Source organism: Astatotilapia calliptera, chromosome 9 (assembly GCF_964374335.1).
Source record: "Astatotilapia calliptera chromosome 9, fAstCal68.1, whole genome shotgun sequence".
Classification (NCBI taxonomy): domain Eukaryota; kingdom Metazoa; phylum Chordata; class Actinopteri; order Cichliformes; family Cichlidae; genus Astatotilapia; species Astatotilapia calliptera.
Window position 1 is genome coordinate 13,778,686 of NC_137430.1, and position 22,387 is coordinate 13,801,072.

General features: G+C 42.3%; 1 protein-coding gene across 1 annotated transcript; it reads left to right on the forward strand.

Annotated features, from left to right (window-relative positions):
- Positions 1-35: 35 nt before the first annotated feature.
- On the forward strand, positions 36-21,040 carry LOC113028888 (enoyl-CoA hydratase EchA19). Its single transcript, XM_026179321.2, has 7 exons — positions 36-374; positions 1,247-1,417; positions 5,498-5,595; positions 6,213-6,357; positions 18,851-19,000; positions 20,186-20,301; positions 20,440-21,040. Exons 1-7 carry the CDS (start codon positions 215-217, stop codon positions 20,545-20,547), a joined length of 948 nt encoding a protein of 315 aa, XP_026035106.2. The 5' UTR covers positions 36-214; the 3' UTR covers positions 20,548-21,040.
- The last annotated feature ends 1,347 nt before the right edge of the window (positions 21,041-22,387 follow it).

Below are 22,387 nucleotides of genomic sequence, written 5' to 3' on the forward strand. Positions count from 1 at the left end.
AATGCACCAAGCTTGTGTGCGTCCCAGAACCTTTTGCATTTGTTTTTGTTTCAGTCGGGAAGGTAAAAGAGTTGCTCCTTGATAGCACAGTTCAATCGAAGCCAGCTTCGTCAAGTACAGCTGAGGTTATATTTTTGCTTTGAGACATTTTTCACTGAACTTTGTCGGGTTTTTTTTTTTTTAAAGTTTTTATTTAGACCTTCTAGGTTTTTTCATGCGAGTGTTAGCAATGGCGCTAAAACATTTGCGGACACTGACACCACTTTTAAGGTTTAATTGTCAGAGTAAAACATTTGGAAAAGACTCTATAAAGACAATTTTAGTTCCAGTAAAATCCTACAGCGCTCAGCATGGAGGCGAAGACACGGGAAGAGGTGAGAGGAAAGTGCAATCACATGATATGGACGCTAGGGGGCAGTAGAGGCTGCTAGTAAGGTGAAACAAGCTAATGAACAGCTGTGATTTAATCTTGGGGTATTTTTCAGTATTTATTTTATAATCCTTGTTCACAGCAGATGTTATTTATTTTTTTTAGTTCCTAAGAGGAAAAAGTAATAATAATAATAAATTTGAGCTTTTTTTTTTTTTTTTTTTTTTCCTTCCAAGAAGCCAGACTTTCTTGTCATTTTAAATTGCTCTTCTTGAGTAATCGGCCTCCAGACTTTATGAAGTTATTTCAGATAGCTGTGATTGCTAAAAGACATAAGTCTATGGCAAAACAGCTTTCTGTATGACCTCTGCAAGCGGGGTTGAGCGCACACAACACCGCTTAAAACGCTTCTTTTCCCTTGAAATCACTCTGGTAGTGTATGAGTGTAAAATGCGGTGTGAGACAAATTGTCTTTGCGCCTCACTTCACCGGGCTTTGTCATCCTCAGAATAGCCTGTGAGGTGAACACATCCAGTAGCTTCTCTCCTGGATGTAGTTTCCTCTGGGTGTGGTTGACGCTCGGTTTCCCGGGATGAACCTAAACAATGTCAGGTTGACTGCCTGCTGCAAGTTAAGGCCACAATCACTGGCACACACACACTGACCCAAAGTGCTCACCTCAACCCAGATGATATCTTTCAGAGCCTCGTTCACTGTCATTATTTTATCAACTCTGTCCACATAAGACAATTTACGTCCCATCTCCATCCCGCCTACTGTGAAGTTAAAGCTTAACGTCTCTGGGTAAGCCTCTTTCTAAGTGTTGTGGGCCGCACTGGTTTCTCCCTGTGCATCTTTCTCGTTCTCTGTCATTAGCTGCAGGTCAGACTGTGGTCTCGGAGAGAACGGGATCCGTGGTTACTGTGGCAATAAACCGGCCCGAGGTGCGTAATGCGGTGAACCAGGAGACAGCGAGGCGTCTGCTGGAGGAGCTGAAGGCCTTTGACAGTGACCCAGGCTTGAACGTGGCTATCCTGCATGGGAAAGGTAAGATAGTCCTGTGGGGAAGGTTGGGGCTTAAATTGAGGCAGATATTTGCAGAAGCGTTACAGAGTCTTGTTAAGAGATTTTGTTAGTAGTAATCCTCCTAAGTGTCGCCCAGATTCTCATCCTCTTATTTATCTGTAATTAATACTTAAGCATGTCAGGCTTACAGCCGATCGTGAATATTAAGGAATATCTCTGTGAGCATTTCGCCTTAAAATGAGTTGATTTTCAAGCCGGACAATAATTTTGGCTGAAGGGAAAAAACGCTGTGGCACCAGTGTCTGAGTGAGTAACCAACAAACTTTTAACTGGAAATAGAGAGGAAAAAAAAGTCTTAGTATTAATTCATTCTCTGTGTTTTAACAGTATTTATACCTTGTCTCATGTATTAGTTAAAAATGGAAACTTGGCTTCCTGCTCACAGAGAGCACGACTGTTTCATTCTTCATTCATTTGCTGTAACAGAAATATGCTGGATATAAAATTAGTTTTTTAAAAGAACATATTTAAAATTCTACTTTAATGTACCTTAGAGTGTAATTATTCTAGGAATGAGTTGTAACATCCCATATGGAAAAGAAATAGTAAAAACTTATATGTGATTACTCATGAAAGTGGCCACTTTCTCATTACTTTCATACATTGTTTTAGTAAGTATCCAAAACATACAAGTTTCATTATATCATTTTTCAAGGGATCTTATATCTGTTTTCACTCTTATATGCTTTTCATACAAGTTTCACACAAGACAGATACAAACTTTATAAGATTTATATATATCTTTTTCATATGGGATATTTTTTAAAATAAAGAAATAGTGCCCCCAGGTTTAAAGGCCACCATTAAAGAAACACTGCCTGGAAAGAAATGCCCATCTTTGTTAACTTGCTGAGAAGATAATGAGACTGACACTACACTCAGTGTCTGTAGAGGTAATTCTCCTCAGTCGCTGTGATTGTGAGTGATGTGACAACTACATCAAAGCAATGGAGAAAAACTGCAAAGGTAGAGCCATCAGTCTGTTAGCTTAGCATTAAGAGTGCAAACTGGATCAATGTCAGCGGATGCTGAGGGTCATAGTGCACAGCGGTGTTTCTGCACAGTCAATCACTACAAACCTCCAAACTTCATGTGGCCACAATGTAAAGCATCGAATACAGTGGCGTAAAGCACGCCGCCACTGGACTCTAGAGCAGTGGAGACGTGTTCTCTGGAGTGATGAATCACTCTACAAGCACTTCCTTCTTCTCCTCAGTACCTTCTATCTAACATTCACACTCCAATGAATGCATCAGGAGCAACCTTGCAAATCAGAGAGGGAGGCCATTTCCGGCCACAGTCTAATGCAGCTGTAGGATATAATGGGATACTCACTAAAAATGGACGTAACTTCTTTCCATCCCGCCTTAGCCCTTAATTTCTTCCTTACTTCCATCCTCAGCATTCATCCCACCTTCCCTCACATCCGCTTGACCCAGCTTTGCTACTATGGCTGCTTAGATCTCAACCAAACAGTGAGATGACTAGGCAAGAGTGCACTCGGTAACAACACACACACACCCACACTTGTAAGGTAGCCTGCACTATGTCAGCCGCAGATCCAAAATTATGCCACAGCTCCTAATGCTTCTAAAAATAATCATATCCCACACACTCCTTCCTTTGGTGGAAATAATGTCTTCAGTCTGGATCAACCTGTCTGCTCCGGCCTCTGAGCGTACACTCCAAAAGCCGGAGCATCTCCAGATGATGGCTGCTGATGGCGCTGTGAAATGAAAACAGTGTGTGTAACAGAGTAATTAGCTTTTATTAAACTGGTGAGCAATTAGCAGCACAGTGGGTAAAAGTCGCTCTGTCGTGATTCCCTCTACATCTGTAATCTGATTTTAATCATCGAACCACAGTTTCCTGTCAGCGGGCTGTCCCGTGTTCCTGCTCCAGGATAACTTGACGACTGACCTTCAGTGATGATTAGCAGTGCGTCTGTGCTGCGAAATGACAAGCGGGGAGTTTCTAGTTTCAACGTAGTGGTTCTGCAAACATAAGGAATCCATTTTGCTCAAATTAGCGCCGACACAGCTCTCATTCTTCAGCGTCCGAATGTGTGTTTTTAAACGTATGAAATTAAGAGTAATTGCTTTCAGCGGGTTTTGAATATGCTCGGACATATTTGGAGTGTTTGAGATTCGGATTTCTGTGGGAGTTTGTGGTTCAGGTGCAATCAGCTGTGTCACTGTAAGACCTGAACAGATGGAAAGACACTTTGAATGTTTTTTAATTTTGCAGTAGCTCCAGAGAGTGAGACAGAGGAAGGAGGCAAAGCTGGTTATTATGGGTTGGTCACGGTATTAACTAGTTGCTCATGTAGTTCATTCAGATTTATGAGGGAGGACATTAAAAGTTAGATTTTATTCTTAAAGAGAGGGAAGTTTTACTTTATCACAGAGAGCTGTTTCAGTTCAACTGCTGCATGGAACACCACAGCAGGTGAAGTACAGGTGTTTGCACATTAGCGGCTCTTATCAGCTGACTGTCAGTAAGCCGTTTACAATATTTTCTGCAGCTGTCCTTTCTCACGTGTTGCATACAGTAAGGAAACTGTCTGATTCAGGCATTTTAACACTACTGGATGTTCTCCATGTGTTTTAGGTGAGAGAGCTGCCTGAACACGGGCAGAGTGAAGTGTGGTTAGTGCACCAGACCATTCGCTTTTTTAGTAAACACTTTGCAGTTAGAGATCGGCTGATTCGCACTCTCATATGCGCGTCTTTCGGGTGCGTTCTAGAGAAGCAGTCAGCGGACCAGGATGTGCAACATAAAGCTCAGCGAGCTCAGTGAAATTCAGCCATCAATAATCGTTTTATTTTTATTTCTGCTGCGATATGTCAAAATGCCATGTTGAAACCGAAAAAATTGCTTCATAAAAATGTAAGCGCACAATTATATAGTGATTTCTAACATATTTGGCTCGGAGTCACTAAAGAAGAGTTGGCGTGCCAGATTATGGAGCCAACATAATGGAGTAAGGCTCTTGTGTTTAGAGGCTGGTGGCTTTTTTTAGGTTGGTTTTTTTCATTTTTGTGCCATTTATAGTTGTTTGTTTTGTTAAAGTGAGGTGGCTGCTGCATTTCTGTAGCCCAGTGTTATTTGTCAGCATTGAAAGGTTTGGCTGTGATGGCCTGAAGAGAAGAGTTGAAGTTAAGGAGAGATGCTCGTGTGCTCTCAGGCTGAGATGTTAGTGTATAATACGATATCGGCTGTGACATCCTCAGGGATTTTATTTATTTGCCTTGATCAGGTTGACCAATGATGAGTTTTTGTGTGTTTTGTTTTAGTTAAATTCTTAATAAATAAATAAGTAAATAGAAAAAAAAAAGCTTCTTATTATCCCTGTGAAACTGCATCTTTTTGTAACTTCTGTGGAAACAAAACTGTTTCAATTCTCGTAACATTGATTCCTTTCTTCGGTAACAAACCTGAAGGTTTCCTTGTGATCTGTCTGTCGCTTCTGCTCATTTCCTCTTACAAGGACAAAGGAGATAAGGGTGCTCCTTCACAATGCTGCTCCCATAAACAGGGTGACACACTGTGTTTCTGTAATTGCCTTGTGCTGACCCACAGCTGCAATCAAAAGCTCCCAGTCGATGGGTGTTGCTTCCGCATGCATTCATTAAATTCGTTTTCATTACTGTTACATTACAGAGGGAGGAGGATTTTATGAGTCCCTGCCCGAAACTGTGACACAGTGTTTGTAGGCCTCTCGGGCAATGTTGTAATTACCACATGAATCCAACAGGAAGGGGCTGTGGTTGCAATATGTTACTCTTCTGTCGATGAGAATATGATGTGTGTGCATTTGCATGTGTGCGAGCACACGCGCGATCTGTGCCTATGCATCAGATTCTGCTTCTTTAGGGGGGAGAGAAGCATTTGTGTGCCAGCCAGCCCAAAGCAAGCTGTGCTGTCCAAATTGTAGCGCTCAGACTCCAGCTCAACTTGTTGTTTTTTTCATCCTCGTCATTTTCCCTTCCTCTCTGACTTTCCAGCTGCCATACTTTGTAATTTTGCGGTCTCTTCCAGGAGGGAATTTCTGCGCTGGTTATGATCTGAAAGAGCTGGCCAATCACACAGGCCCCTCGAAATTGGAGCAAGATGTCACAAAGGGTCCTGGTCCAATGGTGAGTGGTGAGGGTTACGGTAGATGTATATTTCCTTATGATGTTAAAGGGTTTGAATAGAATGTATATAAAAATAGATTTAGGGGCTCATGTTGAATCATGGAAATACCTCGGTAACTACAGATGCATAAGCAGAAAGCCCTGGCTTCTCGTACAGTCTTGCCACTCGACGAAAGGACGAATCATAACACAAATGATGTACTGTAAGCCAGGAAAAGTGCAGGTCTGTAAGGTCTGTTAGGATCGCATGCAAAGGCTTTGGGATTGAGTGGACCTCCTGTGCAGAAAATTATAGCCTTATATCTCGTGCACAATACAAAGTGCTTCATTTGTTCAGCTACGGCCAGAACTCGGATCATATTTCAGCCCTTTGTTTGACAGTTTGAGAAATGAATTGGCAAATAAAATCTGGAACGTTTTCAGTGGATAAACCCCAAAAAGCATGAAGTGGATAGTGAAAACATACATACATAAATATACACAGACAACAATTTACACATTTAGTTCTGGGAATATTTGTTCCTCGTTGAGTGTGTGTTGATTGTAGTCATTTGGCTTTGCGTACGATGTAAGTGTGCGTGTATGTTTGCAGTCACTAATCCAGCTGTTTCCTCCAGGGCCCGTCCCGTTTACAGCTGTCAAAGCCCCTGATAGCAGCAGTGAGTGGTTTCGCTGTGGCTGGAGGGTTGGAGCTGGCTCTGCTGGCAGATCTGAGAGTGGTGGAGGAGAGCGCCGTCATGGGAGTGTTCTGCCGCAGGTTTGGTACGTCTAACACCCCACGCTGCTATTATCTCTTCTACTGCTTCAGTTACTACTGTGCTGTGCTGTATGGTCTGTCAACAAACTGGCGACTGTCACCACTACTGCTTTGTTTTGACAAAAAAACTAGATACTAAAATGTTCACCCTTTTAGCAGAGCCCAGCTCACAATCCAGACATTCAGATACCACCATGGCAGATACTGCACCTAATAATAGAAGTGGGGGGAGATTTTTGGTACCAGAATCTTTCTGGTTCTAGTCCAAATGGTTCTGACAATTATAGTCGAGCAGGCTTTGATTGCATGCAGGTATATAGTCAATTTGCTGAAAATGGATTCTCGAAGCTATTATCTATGGTCTGAAGAACAAATCCACAAATCCAGAGGTCTGGATGTTTGGTGGTTACGCTGAACCCCCAAAATACTTGCCAGTGTCCTAGAAGTCAGAAAATGTGGAGTGCCCACTCCAGGTCAGGGACTAATTGCTGCCCCAAGTGGAGGAGTTAAAGTATCTCGGGGTCTTGTTCACAAGTGAGGGAAGAGGGGAGCAGGAAACTGACAGATAGAAGTAAGTGTAAATGCAAATGCTATCGATTTACCACTCGATCTATGTCCCTAACCTCACCTATGATAACGAGCTCTGTGTAGTGACCAAAAGCATGAGTTCGTGGATACAATTGGCAGAAATGATAAGGGGAAGAGTTCAGTCATTTGAGGGGGACTCGGAGTAGAGCTGCTACTCCTCCTGACTGAGATGATCATGATGCCTCCTGGGTAAATGGACATGTCCTACTTGGAGGAGGCCCTTGGGGTAGACCCAGGACATACTGGAGGAATGACATTTTTTGGATGGCCTGGGAATGCCTCACTAAGCCCCAGATAAGGTGGAAGAGGTGGCTAGGGAGGGAGGGCTGGGTTTCTCTTCTTAAGATGCTGCCTCTCTAACACAGCCCTGGGTAAGGGGAAGAAGATGGATGGATGGAGGGATAGATCAATGGATGTCACCAGAGTCATTAGACAATAGCCAAAGCATTTCAGGTTATCCAGTGAGCTCTTATTGCTACTCTGCTAGTAGTGCTACTTCTGTTTGTGTGCTTTTTGTACACAACAAGCCTAATATTAGAAATATCACTGATGTCTTTACTTTAATATGACTAGTATTCATACTAAAATATATAATGATCAAAAGAAGCGCTGCAGCTGGCCGTTCTTAATTTCCTGCCACTTGTAGTTGCAGTGCTATATCTATTAAACGCTTTACCAAAGTCGTAGGTGTAATGACATTAACAGCCATGCTTTCTCTCAGTTAATCCTTCTGCTGTTAATAATACCAATCCAAGCCTGTCAGTAGTAACACAAGAACCAGGGGGACCTATTTTTTGGCAGGCCATCTCTTTTTCCCCCTTCTTTTCTGTTTTTTGTTCTACCTCTGTGTGTGTGTGTGTGTGTGTGTGTGTGTGTGTGTGTGTGTGTGTGTGTGTGTGTGTGTGTGTGTGTGTGTGTGTGTGTGTGTGTGTGTGCGCGCGCTCAGCTAATTATATCTGCCCGTGAAAGTGTCCTTGTGTTTTTCTTTGCATCCAAACATACATCACTCGTGTCCTAATGCCAGGAAGTTGACACTGTTTCTATTTTTCAACTCTGTTACTCTGTCCTGTGTTATCACCGAGCCTCCTCTTGTTTGTGTGCGAGGACGGAGGCAGCGCGATAACACCAGTGACCGTGACCTTTTGGCATCACGGCCAGAGTCTGCTGGGCAGTCTTGATAAGTAGAAGAGGAAGCAGCCAACTGCCAGGTTTCCACTGCAGGGCCAAAACAGGGCTTACATATTATTTATGTCACACAATTTCCTCATAAACAACATTTTCCCTTTTTGGCGTCTAGTAGCTTACAGGCAACGTTTGCATGCTGAGTCAATTCTACTTTTAAACGACCAAGCAGTACTTTAGAGCATCTGCTGTAAACACTTTAATCCTGATCCCATTGCTGGCTTCACTCGGTAAAAGTGGCTCGTGTTGGAGCATCGCAGCTTCTCTCATAGAGCTGTCACTCCTCTGACCGTGCTGCCGGACGGCTTAAAATCCAACCATAGTGTTTATAAATACAGCTGTTGTACTATAATTTACTGGGAGTACTAGATTTAGAGTGTAAACATGCATGGTTTATTATCCAAGCCTGTAATTTAACAGGGGAGCAGTGCCCTCATCTGCTGACCGACTATGCAGTTCATCCTCACAGACAGAGTAGTGCCATGTCCTCAGTGTAGGGAACACTCAGCTCTACTTGTTGTGTGTTTTTTATACATATTTTTTTAGTGTTGGATCCATTTTACTGTCATTATTTTTTCATTTCTGTTTCAAATGACTCTTGAATTTGTTTAAATAAATTTTTTATACCCATTGAAATAAGTCATGTTGTGACAAAGTAATTTTTTTCTTTACGTGATAATTAAATAAAAAAAATAAAAAGATCTATGTATATATGTAGTCTTCCATGCTAGTAGATATGGGAGGGACAAGTGGTGTCCGGTGACACCGACCAATTTGTTTAATAGCAGCGTTACCTAGTAAACTAAAAAGATATCACCAATAGCTGCCAGCAGAACAAAAGCACTGTCCTCTTCGTGTTTTGGTTGCACAGTCAGACCTTCAGCGTGGTAAATGTGGCAGACAGAAGGCAACCGTCAAAGCAAGGCTCATGGCGAGCCTGCACTACCATAGACTGTCATTATTCTGCAGCCTTTAATGTCTTCTCACGTTACTCAGTGTTGGAGTCTGTGCAGCTGCTTGTGCTTAACATTTTGTCAAGATTTGTTGTCATGCAAACTATTTATTAGTGTTACACTGGGCTAAGTGATGAGCGGATCAACAGCACAAGTGTCCTGGTGATGTGTTTAACCCACATATCAACGGCCGCTGCATCCATCCAGGTTTGAGCCCTAAATGCTGGAAGAAGCAAAATGGCAGAAAAACACTCAATGAAAAATTCGCTCCTTCACTAGCAGGAGATGCTAGCTGACCCGCTAAATGGGGAGCTCCTCATACCCAGCTTATATACTCATGCTGAATGGAGTCGGCTGGACTGGCCTTACGGGAGACAGATTGGCACCTGTGCAATACTACACAGCATCCATCCAACCATCCATTGGATCCATAGTTTACTTGTTTATGCATTCACAAGATATCCCAGGTTCAATTGCAGGAGGGTGAACAAATAAGTTTGGGATTGCATCAGGAAGGGCATCTGGCATTAAAAAAAAATGGAGTGACCCTCTTTGGTGACCCCAGAGAGTAAAGCAGCAGCAAGTAGCAAATTTCATTTTCTAATTTCTGAAAAAGAAAAAAAAAACATTGTAAAGAGTAGAAACGATGCAAAAGTTGTCATTTCAACAGTGGGTTCGGTTTGTCTCTGAAAACAAGCTTTCTTAAATGTTTTTTAGAAATATCGGCCTCCACTCTGCACGTCTCATCAGCAACGAGACGAAGCCGACATCTGCGCTCTTCCTTCATCTCAGAACTATGTTTGGGAGGCAGAAATGAGCATTACTGCGGTGTCGACACATTAAGTTACACATTTCCTCCCAGTAATTAATTCTGAGCCTCATATTTGATTGCCACATATTTTGTTTGTCAACACATTAGCGTCGTTTCCTTCAGCTTAGCCGAAACCGCTGTGGTTTTTCATTCAGATGTTCGTTTAGCAGAAGAGCGGTTTTACTGTGGCTTCACCAGTTTTATACTCACTTTCTGCATAGCTTAGGCCTCCCTACCAACATTTCCTCTTCCTTAAACCCGTAGGTGGTGTTTTGTCTGTTTTTTTTTCTTAAATGAACATGTGGGTGAAGGAACATTAGATCCAATGGGGCTTGACAAAAAGCCGCTTTTTAGGAGTTCAATTTTTAACACACAAAAAAAGAGGCTTAACATTAAAGTTTAAAAATCTTCTAACGCTAACGCTAAACAATTTAAAAACCAAACTTCCCAAGCCTTTCACATCAAAAGTACTGCTGTTCTGCCGGGCGCACTGTTTATTTAAAGATCCTGCGTTTCTTAGTGATTATTTCCTTTTAATGGTCGAATTCTGTAACCGTTTTTTGGGCCAGGCACAGATGGCAGCAGCCGGAGGGAATCCCTGGTGGTTTTGGAGATGAAAAACCCTCAGAGGCTCGCTGCGCTGCTCTGATGTGGGCCAGCGGTTACCGCAAGGATCTGACAGTTTTCTGGCATGTGATTGGCTGCCAAAACCTGTGGCTTCCTGTCTGGGGCACCTCTGCCCCGCCAAGGAGGAAATGAGAAGGAGGAGATGGTTGCGTCACAGGAATCTGGTGTTGGTGTCTGCTGCTCTTTGAATTTTCAGCCCTGAATGAGAAACCATGCCACTTACCTAATTCCCTCATGTTATTTTGGTTCCTTAAACCAGAGGAACATAACAAAGGGGAAAAAAAGAAAGAGTTGGAGTAGGAAGTGGAAAATAAAAATACTTCACTTGTCTTAGTCTTTGTGTCTAACTAACTTGGGACCCGTCCTACACATAAACCAATCCATTTTAAGCCTGTGTGTTCCTGCATGGGTAAGGCGGATTCTAATTAAGAAACAAGAAGCCAATAATTGAGGGACACAGATTTATTTTTTAAAGTGAAGCTCTAGATTTAATGAGGCTTGACAAAATGCATTATCACAATAGTTAATAGTTTAACTCTATACCCCCTGAAAGCCTCTTAGGAGTAATCACTGAAGATAGTGAGGGTGGAAAAACCTAGAAACTATTCTAATATTCAGCCAACAACATCTTTATTGATATAAACTGAGGTGCCAGTGGAGGTCGTCAAACGTCGTCTTTATGGGTGGAGAGAGTTAAAGGTTAAGGGGAAGCTTGTTCCCTGTTAGATCTTATCGTGCACAGCACTTACATGTGATTTCGCCTTTTTTCTGAGCTGCTACACCTTCTGCCATTTTCATGGCTCGAGGCCCCATTTACAGCCTTGGTGGTCTTGTGTAATAGCCCTCTGCAAACTAAACAATACGCAGCCCTGGTATTAAATCAGTGGGCTAAACACATGAAATCAAGTTAGCTGTGTGGTGCTCATTTCTGACCCTGCCCAACTCAGTTATTTTCCTCGATTCCCAGTCAGTATTTCAAAGCGAGCTTCCGATTGAAGGTCTTGTCCATTTAGTCTGGAGTTCTCCGGAAATCGTTAATCCACATCAAACTTAATCGCATTACCCTCATGGGAGGCCATTGTAGTGGGTTTTGCTTTGATGTGGTGAGGATGCCAGCAGCACCAGGAGCAAACCAGAATGCCCCAGTGTGTCACGTTTCACACTGTTTGGGGTTATTAGCAGCTAAAGAGTGGTGGGTGTGTTGCCTTATTTCCTTTTCGTGGGACCTGGTACCTAACTCATGCTAACGATGATGAGTTGATGCCTAGAGCTTTAAGAGTGATGGGCCACCTCTTATTTCGGTATAGTTTGTTTGGAAAATGGGGAAATAGGTGCAGAAATGTATTGAAATGTAGAAGGATACATGGATTCATAGTATTTAAGAAAAAACCAGCTTGAAAGTCGATGTTTATTTGACCAACTTTATTCTTCAACGCAGCCTGAACTCTTGTAGTCGAGCTTTCTTCTCATTTCTTTAAGTAGTGTTAAGGAATCTTTATCCCGGCTTCTTGAAGGACATTCAAAGCTCTTCTTTGGATGTTGGCTGGCTTTTGTTCTGTTCTCTGCCAAGATGATCCCACACTGCTTCAGTAATCTTGAAGTCCCTGCTCTGGGGATGTCAGTCCATGACTGATCTGTTTTACTGTCCAGGTATGTTTTACTGCATTAGCAGCGTGTTTGGGATCACTGTCATGCTGAAAAATGACCTCTGTACATACTGACCCACAATGTGAACCAAACATTTCAGATTTGGATTCATTGCTCCATGAGACCTGTTGCCACTAATTTTCAGTCCAGTTCTTGTGTAATTTGAAGACTAAAACCTTTTTCCTCCTGTTTCCTTTCCTTAAAAATGGCTTTTTGATAGCCACACCTCCTCCAATGTAATAGCTTGATAGTGCGTAAACAATATTATTGCTGTCAATCTGTGTTCTCTTTGGTATTTCTGTAGATTCAAATAAATAAATGGTAACAAGTTATGTGTTTTTACAACAGTGTTTGTAACAAAGTGCCTGAAATACAATTTTAATTGTATTTTTTCATTTTTCTTTTAAAATTGGTCCTTTGAGTCTGAGATGTTTTCTTATGCTTGATTGATTTATAGGTCACTATTAACTAGGGATGGGTACCGGTGGCCGGTGCCATGATGGCACCGGTTCTGACATAAACGGTAGTAACCAGACCGAAAAGCAGCGCACATTTCGGTGCTTTATTTCGGTGCTTTTTTTTTCCTGAGCTGTGATACACTTCTAGCCAATCATTTTACGTTTCCCAGGATAGTAGGCGGGGCCAGGTACGTACGTTCAGTTAGAGCAGAGCTACAGATTAAAAATGTCCAAGGCGAAGCGGTCAAAAGTCTGGTTCTACTTCACAGTAAAATATGCAAACTCAGCAGCAACAAGTGCTTTAAGCTGATACTGTGATACTGTCAAAGGAGGTAACACCTCGAATCCGATGAAACACCTGGCGACGCATAGCGTTTTTTTTAAAAGCCGAGAAATGTGCCGTATTTGATAGCTTGCTGCGAGACCTCACACTGTGCACGTTGGGTGGGTTGCCAGTTATCGGACCGGAGCAACATCCCCCAAAAACCCGAAGAATAGAGTCCTGGCCCCTAGCCCTGCCAGTGTAGCAGAAATGATGAGGATGATGATGCAGCAGAAGCCGTTCTTCTCTGCGTGAGTCGCTTAATGTTGTCCGTGTGTAATTTACGTTGAGTAGGCTAACCACGTTATTACATTAATGCATGTAAGGTGAACTAGCAAACATCATCATAGCTACATGCGGCTGTCCTCTTGTTTGATGGCAGATACTCCCTTCACCCTGGACAAAAAGGCTAAAATGACCAAAGAGAAAGTGGGAAACAGCTGAACATGAGAGGTTTTTGGACAAAGTTTGTGTTTTTTCCATTGTTTAAGCACTGCTTCCAGCCAAGAGTGATGCCATATATGCCCCATAGCTGCAGAAAAGGCTAACATTGTTATCTTTTTACAAAAAACAAACAAACAGCTGAACATGAGAGGTTTTTGGACAAAGTTTGTGTTCTCCATTCTTTAAGCACCGGTTTGAGCACCGTTTAAGCACCGGCACCGTTTCAAAAGTACCGATTTGGCACCGGTATCGGATAAAACCTAAACGATACCCATCCCTACTATTAACTGACCGAAAAAAAAAATAAAAAATTTCTCTGATGATCAAGTACAAAATCCAGACTTTAACACTTTAGTACTGTTAATATAAAACATCGAACAGCCTTTAGAAATCCCGGAAAACTATTGCTCAAGATCACTTTAAAAAATGACATCAAAGTCTGGCCTCTTGGAAACAAAATACAAAGAAACGAAGGGTGGCTGAAGATTGTTAAACAGTGCTTTATATTTGTCCTTTTAACGCTTTGAACCAGAGTTATATCTTGTATGAGACGAGAAAAGATATAAAGCCGTTGTTCACAGATCGTTAAAGTCGGTGTGCATTTCTGTTAACTGTCCTTTTAAGTAATTCATGGTCAATATACAGAAACATCTCGAGTTACAAGCGGAAAAATATTTTTATCGCTCTCTAAATGTTGCCTCGTGTCATTAGAACACATTCGATGATTACTCAGAATTGCTTTTTCTAAGTAATGTTATGACATTTTTATACAAAACTATGATGACTGGAAGGCAACACATTTCAAAGTCTGCAGCAAGAAGATAAAAGAGCAGATATCATCTGTCCTCTAGACTTTTACATATCAGTCAGATAAGCAGGAAGAGAACTCACTCTTCTGTCTGGTTATTAAACAATAGGCACTGCTGATTCATTCTTATCCCTGCTTTGAACAAAAAAGGGAGCTGTCTGCTTTTCAAACATCTGGCTCATTACTAAGGACCAAAGATGACAAATCCACATCGTATTTTTATCTTCAGCATCAGGATCGTTGCTCAAACGTCCCCCCCACCACCACCTTTAAATAGGATCTCCACCACAGCCTGCCTCTTTCAAGCCAAACATACCTTTTTAGTTAAAAACTGCTTCTGAGCTCCTATTCATGTGGGACAAAGCGCAGGTCTGTCAAACAGGACACATCAGAGACGGGACTATCAGAGAAAGAGGGGTGGAGTGGGGCTGCCAAGGGTGGAGGTGCTGGAGACGGCTGCTGTGGATAAGAAGGGAGATCCTTCCGGTAGCTGATAGCAGCGGTGCCAACAGCAGCACCAAAAGACAGAGACTAGGGGGTCAACCTGGTCTTTATCTGCTCTTCTTTGAGTCGGGCTCTGTCTTCTTCTGGCCTTATTTAAGCTCAGCGTGCTTCTCGACTAGCGTGCTTGTCTGTGTCACTCTACTGACTTCCTGTTTCTGTCTTTTCCTGCAATCAGATTGATAACACTGGGGTTAACAAGCAGCACAATCTTCTCGTTATTTCTCCGTCACTGAGGACTGTAGCAGTGACTCCCAACAAACGGGGTCATTTAACCCATGCAAAGACTGTTAAGGAGCTCATTTAGTTGAAAAGAAATGTATCCAAGTAGGCAAAATGGATATCAACACGCCTTCTCAGTAAAGGACTGTGACTTTTAGATCAAAACAAACTAGGTTTAGGCGGCCACAGTACAACCTGCATTACTCAGAACCTGCATTTCACACAAACTCATGGAATGAGGGAACACTGAAAAGAACTGAGTGAAATCTCATCTTTGCGGACAGTGTAGAAACCCCCTCCCTCACTCGTCTAATTACAGTCTTCAGCCTGTGAGAGCACCATATGTGCCGACTGTCTCAACCTGGACCAGGCCCCTGGATTGGTCGCACATGTATTGGCGCTGGTATTCCGTGTATTCCAGTTTAATTTATTTGAACGACACGGAGAGACAGAGGAGCTCACCGTGTATGAATAGAATCGCATTATTTCCATGACTCTCTGCAGAATGAAAGAGGGGGAGGAAGAAAAAATTGAAAGCTCGCACGATGATTTGGGGTTATGAAAACATGTTCTACACATGTGCTCTCAATAAGAGGCGGTCAAACAGAATCAGTGACTTGGAGGAATTAGGGAGTTGGGATTGTGGTGTGGAGCTTGGGAGAACTGAATGGTAGAAAGTGTGCCAGTTGCAGCTGGTGCTCTTTAGAAATTAGGACTGATGCCAGAAGTTTACGGTACCTTGCAGCGTTCCCTCTTATTTTCACCCGATTTCTCTCCGCTGGACGCAGTAATAATGCAAATGTGTCCATTGAGACTAAGAGTAAAGAGGAGTTTTCTTGCACTGATGTAAAGAAAGTCAGTAGTGTTTCATCAGCTGTTTCCACACAACTTGAGCGACTTTTAATGAACATGTTGCACACGGCACAGCAGCCTGCATTCACTTTAATCTCGTTCAGTTAATTAATATTTATTTAAAGATCATTTTTTTCAGGAACTTCAGGCTTTACTCCAGACTGCTTATCATTCAAGTATTGTTTTTATTTGTTTTATTCATTGCAAAAGAATGAAAGGAATAATTTTAAAACTTATCAGATCTCAGTGGGAGAAAATCATGCTGGATATCTGCACTAATATAGACTGGGTAATATGTTAGGAATGAAAGGATGACACATTGTTTTAGGCAGATGAAAATGATGACGCTACAGAGGGCTGAACTCAAAGACGTCCATGAAATCAAGTTGAAAAGTGATGCAGCAGGCTAGTCCATTTTGACAAAATTGTAATTGCAGGAACGGCATCAGATGGGCAGAAACATAAAGAGGTGTTGTCTTGGATTTAGGTCAGGTGAGCGTGGGGGCCAGTCAGTGGAATTAATTGCTTTCTCCTCCAGGAACTGCCTGCATAATCTCGCCATATGAGGCTGGGCATTGTCGTGCAGCAGGACCCACTGCACCAGCGTAGAGTCTGAATGGGTCCAAAGATGTCGTCTCGATACTGAAGGGAGTCAGGTGGCATTTCCTACCCCGTAGATGTCTGTGCGTCCCTCAGTGGATTTGGCTTGTGTTATCCACGGCTTCTCAAGACCCTTTCACATCTGTCACGTGTGTTTAGGGTGAACCTTCTCGCATCTGTGAAAAGCACAGGACACCACTGGTGGACTCTGGTATTCTATAGCAAATGTTAATTGTGCTCCATGGTGCTGAGCAGTGAGCACAGGTCCCACTAGAGCAGACCTTCCCAAAGTGTGGGGGCGCAGAGCCATGGCAGGGGGGGCACGGTATGAAAAAGGGGGGGAGGGGTGGAGAAAACGCTTGGACACTGCTAGCACGGGGCGCCCACAGAAACGCAAAGCAGGAGATGAAGCATCGCTGAATATGTTTCCAAACCAACTTCATTCTAAGCCAAAGACTAGAAAATATGGTGAAGCAAATCTGCCCTTTGGCTTCAGCTGCACAAGTGCCGAGGTAGGTCTCCCCTGCAGAACTGGTTTTCACTTTGTCGAGAGCAGCGCTGGGCTGTTTAAATCACGGACAAAGTTGTGATTTTTAGTTCACAAACCCTTGTTGTAATGACTAACTACTCCTGACATTTTGGAGATGTTAGCTCTTTATACAGTAAAGCTACAGCGGGATACAAATAACATCAGGCTGATCCTGCCACGATTTGTCCCCCGGTTCAAATCACGGACAAACAGGATCCCACAGCTGTTTATGTTTTTAAACCCATTTTGCACAGAGAGGCCTTTTTTGATTTGATTGCAATGTTGAATATTATTACACAGAAGAAGAAAAAAACAACTACATGTAAAATAATCACACCGTGACGCCTCTGCCTTTCTAAATGGAGGGACAGAAACTGAGTGTTTATATGTAAGCTGTAAAACCTGCAGTCAGATTAACAGTAACAGTATTTTGTCTCTATCTGCCATTTTGCAATCCATCTCATGTAAACAATAACGTGGCGCACAGCGTGACGTGAAAAAAGGCACATACCTTTGACGTTGCGTGACGAACTCTGTATTCCTCGTCCACACGTAAACGCAAAAAAGAAGTTTTAAAAAATCTCCGTTTTCGGTGATTCGAAACGCCGTTTACGTGTGGACGAAACAGCTGCGTTTTCAAAAATCCCCGTGTAGGTGCGGACGCAGCGTAAAAGAGTTAGTAGTTTATTTTATTACTACCTGTAATTTATTGCAGGTTGCTTGTATTTGCTTAATTGCTTACTAAATATTTGAGGTGTGAAATAAACCGCAATGGAGCAAAATATGGGTGTGTGTAGTTGGAGGGCGTGTGCGTGTGCGTGCGCGCGAACATTTTTCTTGTAAAACAAAGGGGGGCCCAGCAAAAAAAGGTTGGGGACCGCTGCACTAGAGGACGTCGGGGCCTCAGGCCACCCTCACGAAGCTTGTTTTTGATTGTTTGGTCAGAGATATTGAAACCAGTGGTGTGTTGTCATCTTGTAGCTCTCTGGCAATGCTCATCATGTTCCTTAAAGCACAAAGGAGCAGTAGTGGTCATGCTGATAGGTTAAGGGCCCCGTTGAGCTTTTCTGACTGTTTTTTCACTAGTTTTGCATTTGGCTAGAGTCATTGTCACTACTGGTGGCATGAGGTGGATTTCTGGATCCTACAGCGTTTGCACAGCTAGTCCAGCTCCTCCAGTCCAACTCCTCTAAAGGAGTACATGCTGATGGGATGGCCCTGCTGATCGGTTAGGACCTTCTATGGCCCTGTCCAGCTCTCCTAGAGTAACTGCCCATCTCCTGGGATCTCCTCCGTGCTCTTGAGACTCTGCTGAGGGACAAACCAGAACAAACCTTCTGGCAATGGCATGTTGGACTGCCTGTGGAACCTCTTTAGCATCCAGGTATCACCTCATGGTATGAGTAGTGACAGTAGCCTAACCAAAAGCAAAGCTAGTGAATAAAAACAGTCCCAAAGATGAGGAGGGAGAAAATGTTGGTGGCCTCCACCTGTAAAACCCTTCCTGTTTTAGAGGTCCCGTTGTTGCCCCTCTAGTGCACCTGTTAATTTCATTCACACCAAAGCAGTTCAAACTGATTAACAAGCCACTTAACTGACCAATATCCCTGAAGTTTAAATGATTGATGCTTTACTCGTATTAAAAGGTTTTTTTTAACGTGATTTTTTTGAGCAGTGTAATTTATTGGTTAGATTTTGTTTATTTGGTCTAACGTCAGGGAAAAATGGAAAGAAACTGTATTTAATGCACCATTTAAAATGTCACAGTAGGAAATGTTTCTTTGATGAAACATAAATGATTTATCAGTTTTCTTCAGACTTATTCAGGAGTAATCAGATGAGTATAACAAGGTGTTATGTACTGTCAAAGTAAAAGGAAGCACAGCAGTAGAACTAATGCCTTTCATGCACAGTAGGCTCAGATATATATTTTATATTTGAAATCCTTTTCTAGGTGTTCCACTGATTGATGGCGGCACGGTGCGCCTCCCACGTCTAATTGGTTTATCAAGAGCACTTGACCTGATTCTGACTGGACGGCCAGTTGGAGCACAAGAGGCTCTCGCATATGGACTGGCCAATAGAGTCGTTCCTGATGGCCAAGGTATGTAAATTGAGTGTTTTAGCAACATCATTTTGTGAGTTAGTACGAGATATTAGACCTCAGCATCCCAGCACTGAGTATTTAAAATTATCAAGCACCAAAATGTTGCTAAAAATACTTGAAGTGATTGTTTTTTAACTTTTATTATTAAATCATAAATTTATAAAAAATTCAATTTTGTATAACGACAAATCACACTAGTCACATCAGGCACCTTGAGGTGCTTTATTGTAAAGGCCTTATAATAATACAGAGAAAACACCAAGAACCAAATAACCCCCTATGTGCAAGCACTTGGTGACAGTGGGAAGGAAAAACCCCCGTTTAACAGGAAGAAGCATCCAGCAGAACCAGGCTCAGGGAAGAGGAAACACTGGGAACTCTGGGAAAAGTTCTTGCTTTAAAAGTGATAACAGATACTCAATATTAGATTTTTTTTAACTTGAATTAAAGCCGTAATTAAAGCTTTAATTACTTCTTGATTGACTGATTTAAATCTGATTGTGTTGTTGTACAGAAGCAAAAAGTGACCTTGTCCAAAAACTTATGGTTCTGTCTTTAACGCGCTACATGGATGGAGCTGGGTTAGGTTAAGCAGGCGCTGTGGCTTCAACGCCACACTGGAGCTATAAATCCTCATTAGTGCTGTCTCCTTCCCTTCAAACGGCCGTTTCAGGATTAAGCTACACACACATTTCAATGTGGCATTTCCTGTGTTATATTAATGCATAAAGTCTCTTCTATGCTTAAATCCAAAAAAAGCATCTCCATGTGGTCTTCATGATTCCCCCTCCTCCATCCTTAGATGTTAGAAGAAGATTAGCTAATTCTTTTAGGAAACACTTCTTCCCACAATTGCCTCTCCGAAGGATGATCACTTAGCTCAAGTTTAACATCAGAGGAAAGCGAAGAAGTAGCACTTCATCATGTAGAGAGGCAGATCAGAGTGTGCCATCATGAGGTGTAGTTTCTTTTCCAAATGGCTGATCTGGATGTGTCCCAGTGCTTTCATGTGAGTGAGGAGGCAAAGTGACGCGAAGGCCCAGTGGCAGCATTAAAACACATTGAAATGCAGTACGTTGGGGATCTTTGTGTATTCGCTGTGTTGGGAATGGACACGTTTCCTAACATATGGACACTGCACATGTTTTCACTGTGTTGATTGAGTTCATGTTGCAACCACAGCTTTACAGGCGGCGCTTGAGCTAGCAGAGCACATCAGCTCCTTCCCTCAGCAGTGTCTGCGAGCCGACCGTGCTTCAGCCATGTACGGCTGCTATGACGCTCCATCTTTCACACAGGTAGGCAGATCCATATTTACACATTTTGATGGGATAATAGCTTAAAATGAGTTCACGGTTGTTAATGGCGGAAGGGTTGTAGTATAAAGGAATAAAATGCCTTTATGTAAATACATGTACATTTTTTTTGTTGTCCAGGCCATGCAGTATGAAATCGACCATGGGATTCCTGTCATCCAAGCAGAAGCTGTTGCCGGGGCACTCAAATTTACTTCTGGAGTAGGAAGAGGAGGAAAGTACTCCTAGGATTTAGCTTGCACTAACCTTATGAAGTGTGACCACAAACTGAAAGTATTTTTTTATGTCTGTACTCACTTCCGATCTGCTTTAAAAGCAATTACAGTTGCAGTGAAACCCAATAATTAAGCTCAATTTAAAAGAAATACAACTAATGATAATATCTTTCTACCACTAATATCGTCTCTTTGGTTTAAAATTTACTATGTTGTGAGTTGCACTTGTGAGCAGCTCAGCGGAGCGGTGGCTGTCAACAAGTTTTTGAAAATTACTGCACTGTCTCCAGACATAATTTTAGAGTTGGTGTTAGTAATTTGAAGTGCACATGCTGCACGGCCCACTTTCTCCCTCAGTGATGTTTTCAGATGTTTATGAGGGGAATTCGACTTTCATTTCTCAATGTAAAACACAATAATCCCCTAAACTTCCCCCAAATTCAAAAATGTGTCGTATGAAAAGCAACATATAATGTTTACTTTTAATAAAATGAGAGCTTACCTGATTTTCTCTGTTGTTTCTAACACCCTGTGGACTGATTTCTACGTGAAGGACCAATTCGCAACCATCTGCCAACCAAAATATGAATATATATCCCTGACTCTTTGGCAAATGGTTGCTGGAGATTGATGGCGGTCACCGGGAATTCAGTAGTCCCAATCATATAGGCCTAGAGACCAGTCAGTGAGCCTCTGAGAACCACTCATCGCTGGGAAAAAACATGTTAGCTGAAGCGCAGAGGGACAACTTTTGCTTTGAAGGCAAATGTTCTGTGTTTCAAGTGTGTATTGCACTTTTTCTACCACTTGGCGAGATCTTAGCTAGCTTACTTGGCTATTTGCAGACAAGTTTGCATCTTCTACGCACTCTACGGGCGACTACAGGAATTTACTAGTGACCAAAGCAATCATAAGGAGTTTTTTTTGTCACAGCATCTTTTTTGTGACCAATTGCATCTAGAAACCTCCAGAAACCACTGAACAACCACATTTTTGTGGGGAATAGACATTTTCAATGTATCACATTCAATGTTTTTTCTCTGTATGTATTATTGTAGGGTCTACCTTAAAATATAAAGTGCCTTGAGGGGACTTTTGTTGTGATTTGGTGCTATATAAATAACATTGAATTGAACTGAATGTGGCAGACAACTCTTGAGGAATTAGGAAGATGTCTTTTAGCATTGAGATCATCTTTACTGTTTGTGCCACTGCTGGAGAGTCATATGACCACAAAACGACTCCAACTCAAAAGACTAACAAGATGTCGAAAGAAGCAAACCTGCAGGAGCTCGCAGTTGCTCCTTCGACTGAAGAAACACTTGATAACTGGGTTAAGGTGTCTGCTTGCATGCGTGTGGGTGCGTGTGTGATTTAGCAACTGTAGCAATACAATTACTGCAGAAAATTTAGCGCTTATTATCAGGTCTGTGCCAGGTTAAGCATTCCTGTGGCTTTGGCGCATACTTCCCCTTAATTTAGCATGTTGGAGATTCTTGAGAAAAAAACAACTTGGTTCTCTCTGCATGAAAGTTTGTTTGAACTCCTCAGTGACCTCTTAAATAAAAATGTCTCATGGGAAGATTTAAAGGAGTATATAGATGTGTATGTGCGTGTGTGCGAGAGTAAAATAGAGACAGACAGACAAAGACCTCATTAGGTCTAGGAGGTGTCCTGTCTAGACAGTGTGATGACAGGACACAGAACTTCTGTTTAATGTTTCCTCCTCCCTCTGCTTCCAATTCACCCAGCATGCACACATATCACCTGCGCTGCCTCGGGGAATGCGCACACACACCCTCACACACACACAACATGTCAAGGGATATCTTTTCATATTATTTTAAAGTAAA

Coding starts and splice junctions, on each gene's coding strand:
- LOC113028888 (XM_026179321.2), top strand. CDS start 215: ATGCGAGTGTTAGCAATGGCGCTAAAACATTTGCGGACACTGACACCA. Junction 375..1,246: donor AGGCGAAGACACGGGAAGAG/GTGAGAGGAAAG, acceptor CTCTGTCATTAG/CTGCAGGTCAGACTGTGGTC. Junction 5,596..6,212: donor CAAAGGGTCCTGGTCCAATG/GTGAGTGGTGAG, acceptor TGTTTCCTCCAG/GGCCCGTCCCGTTTACAGCT.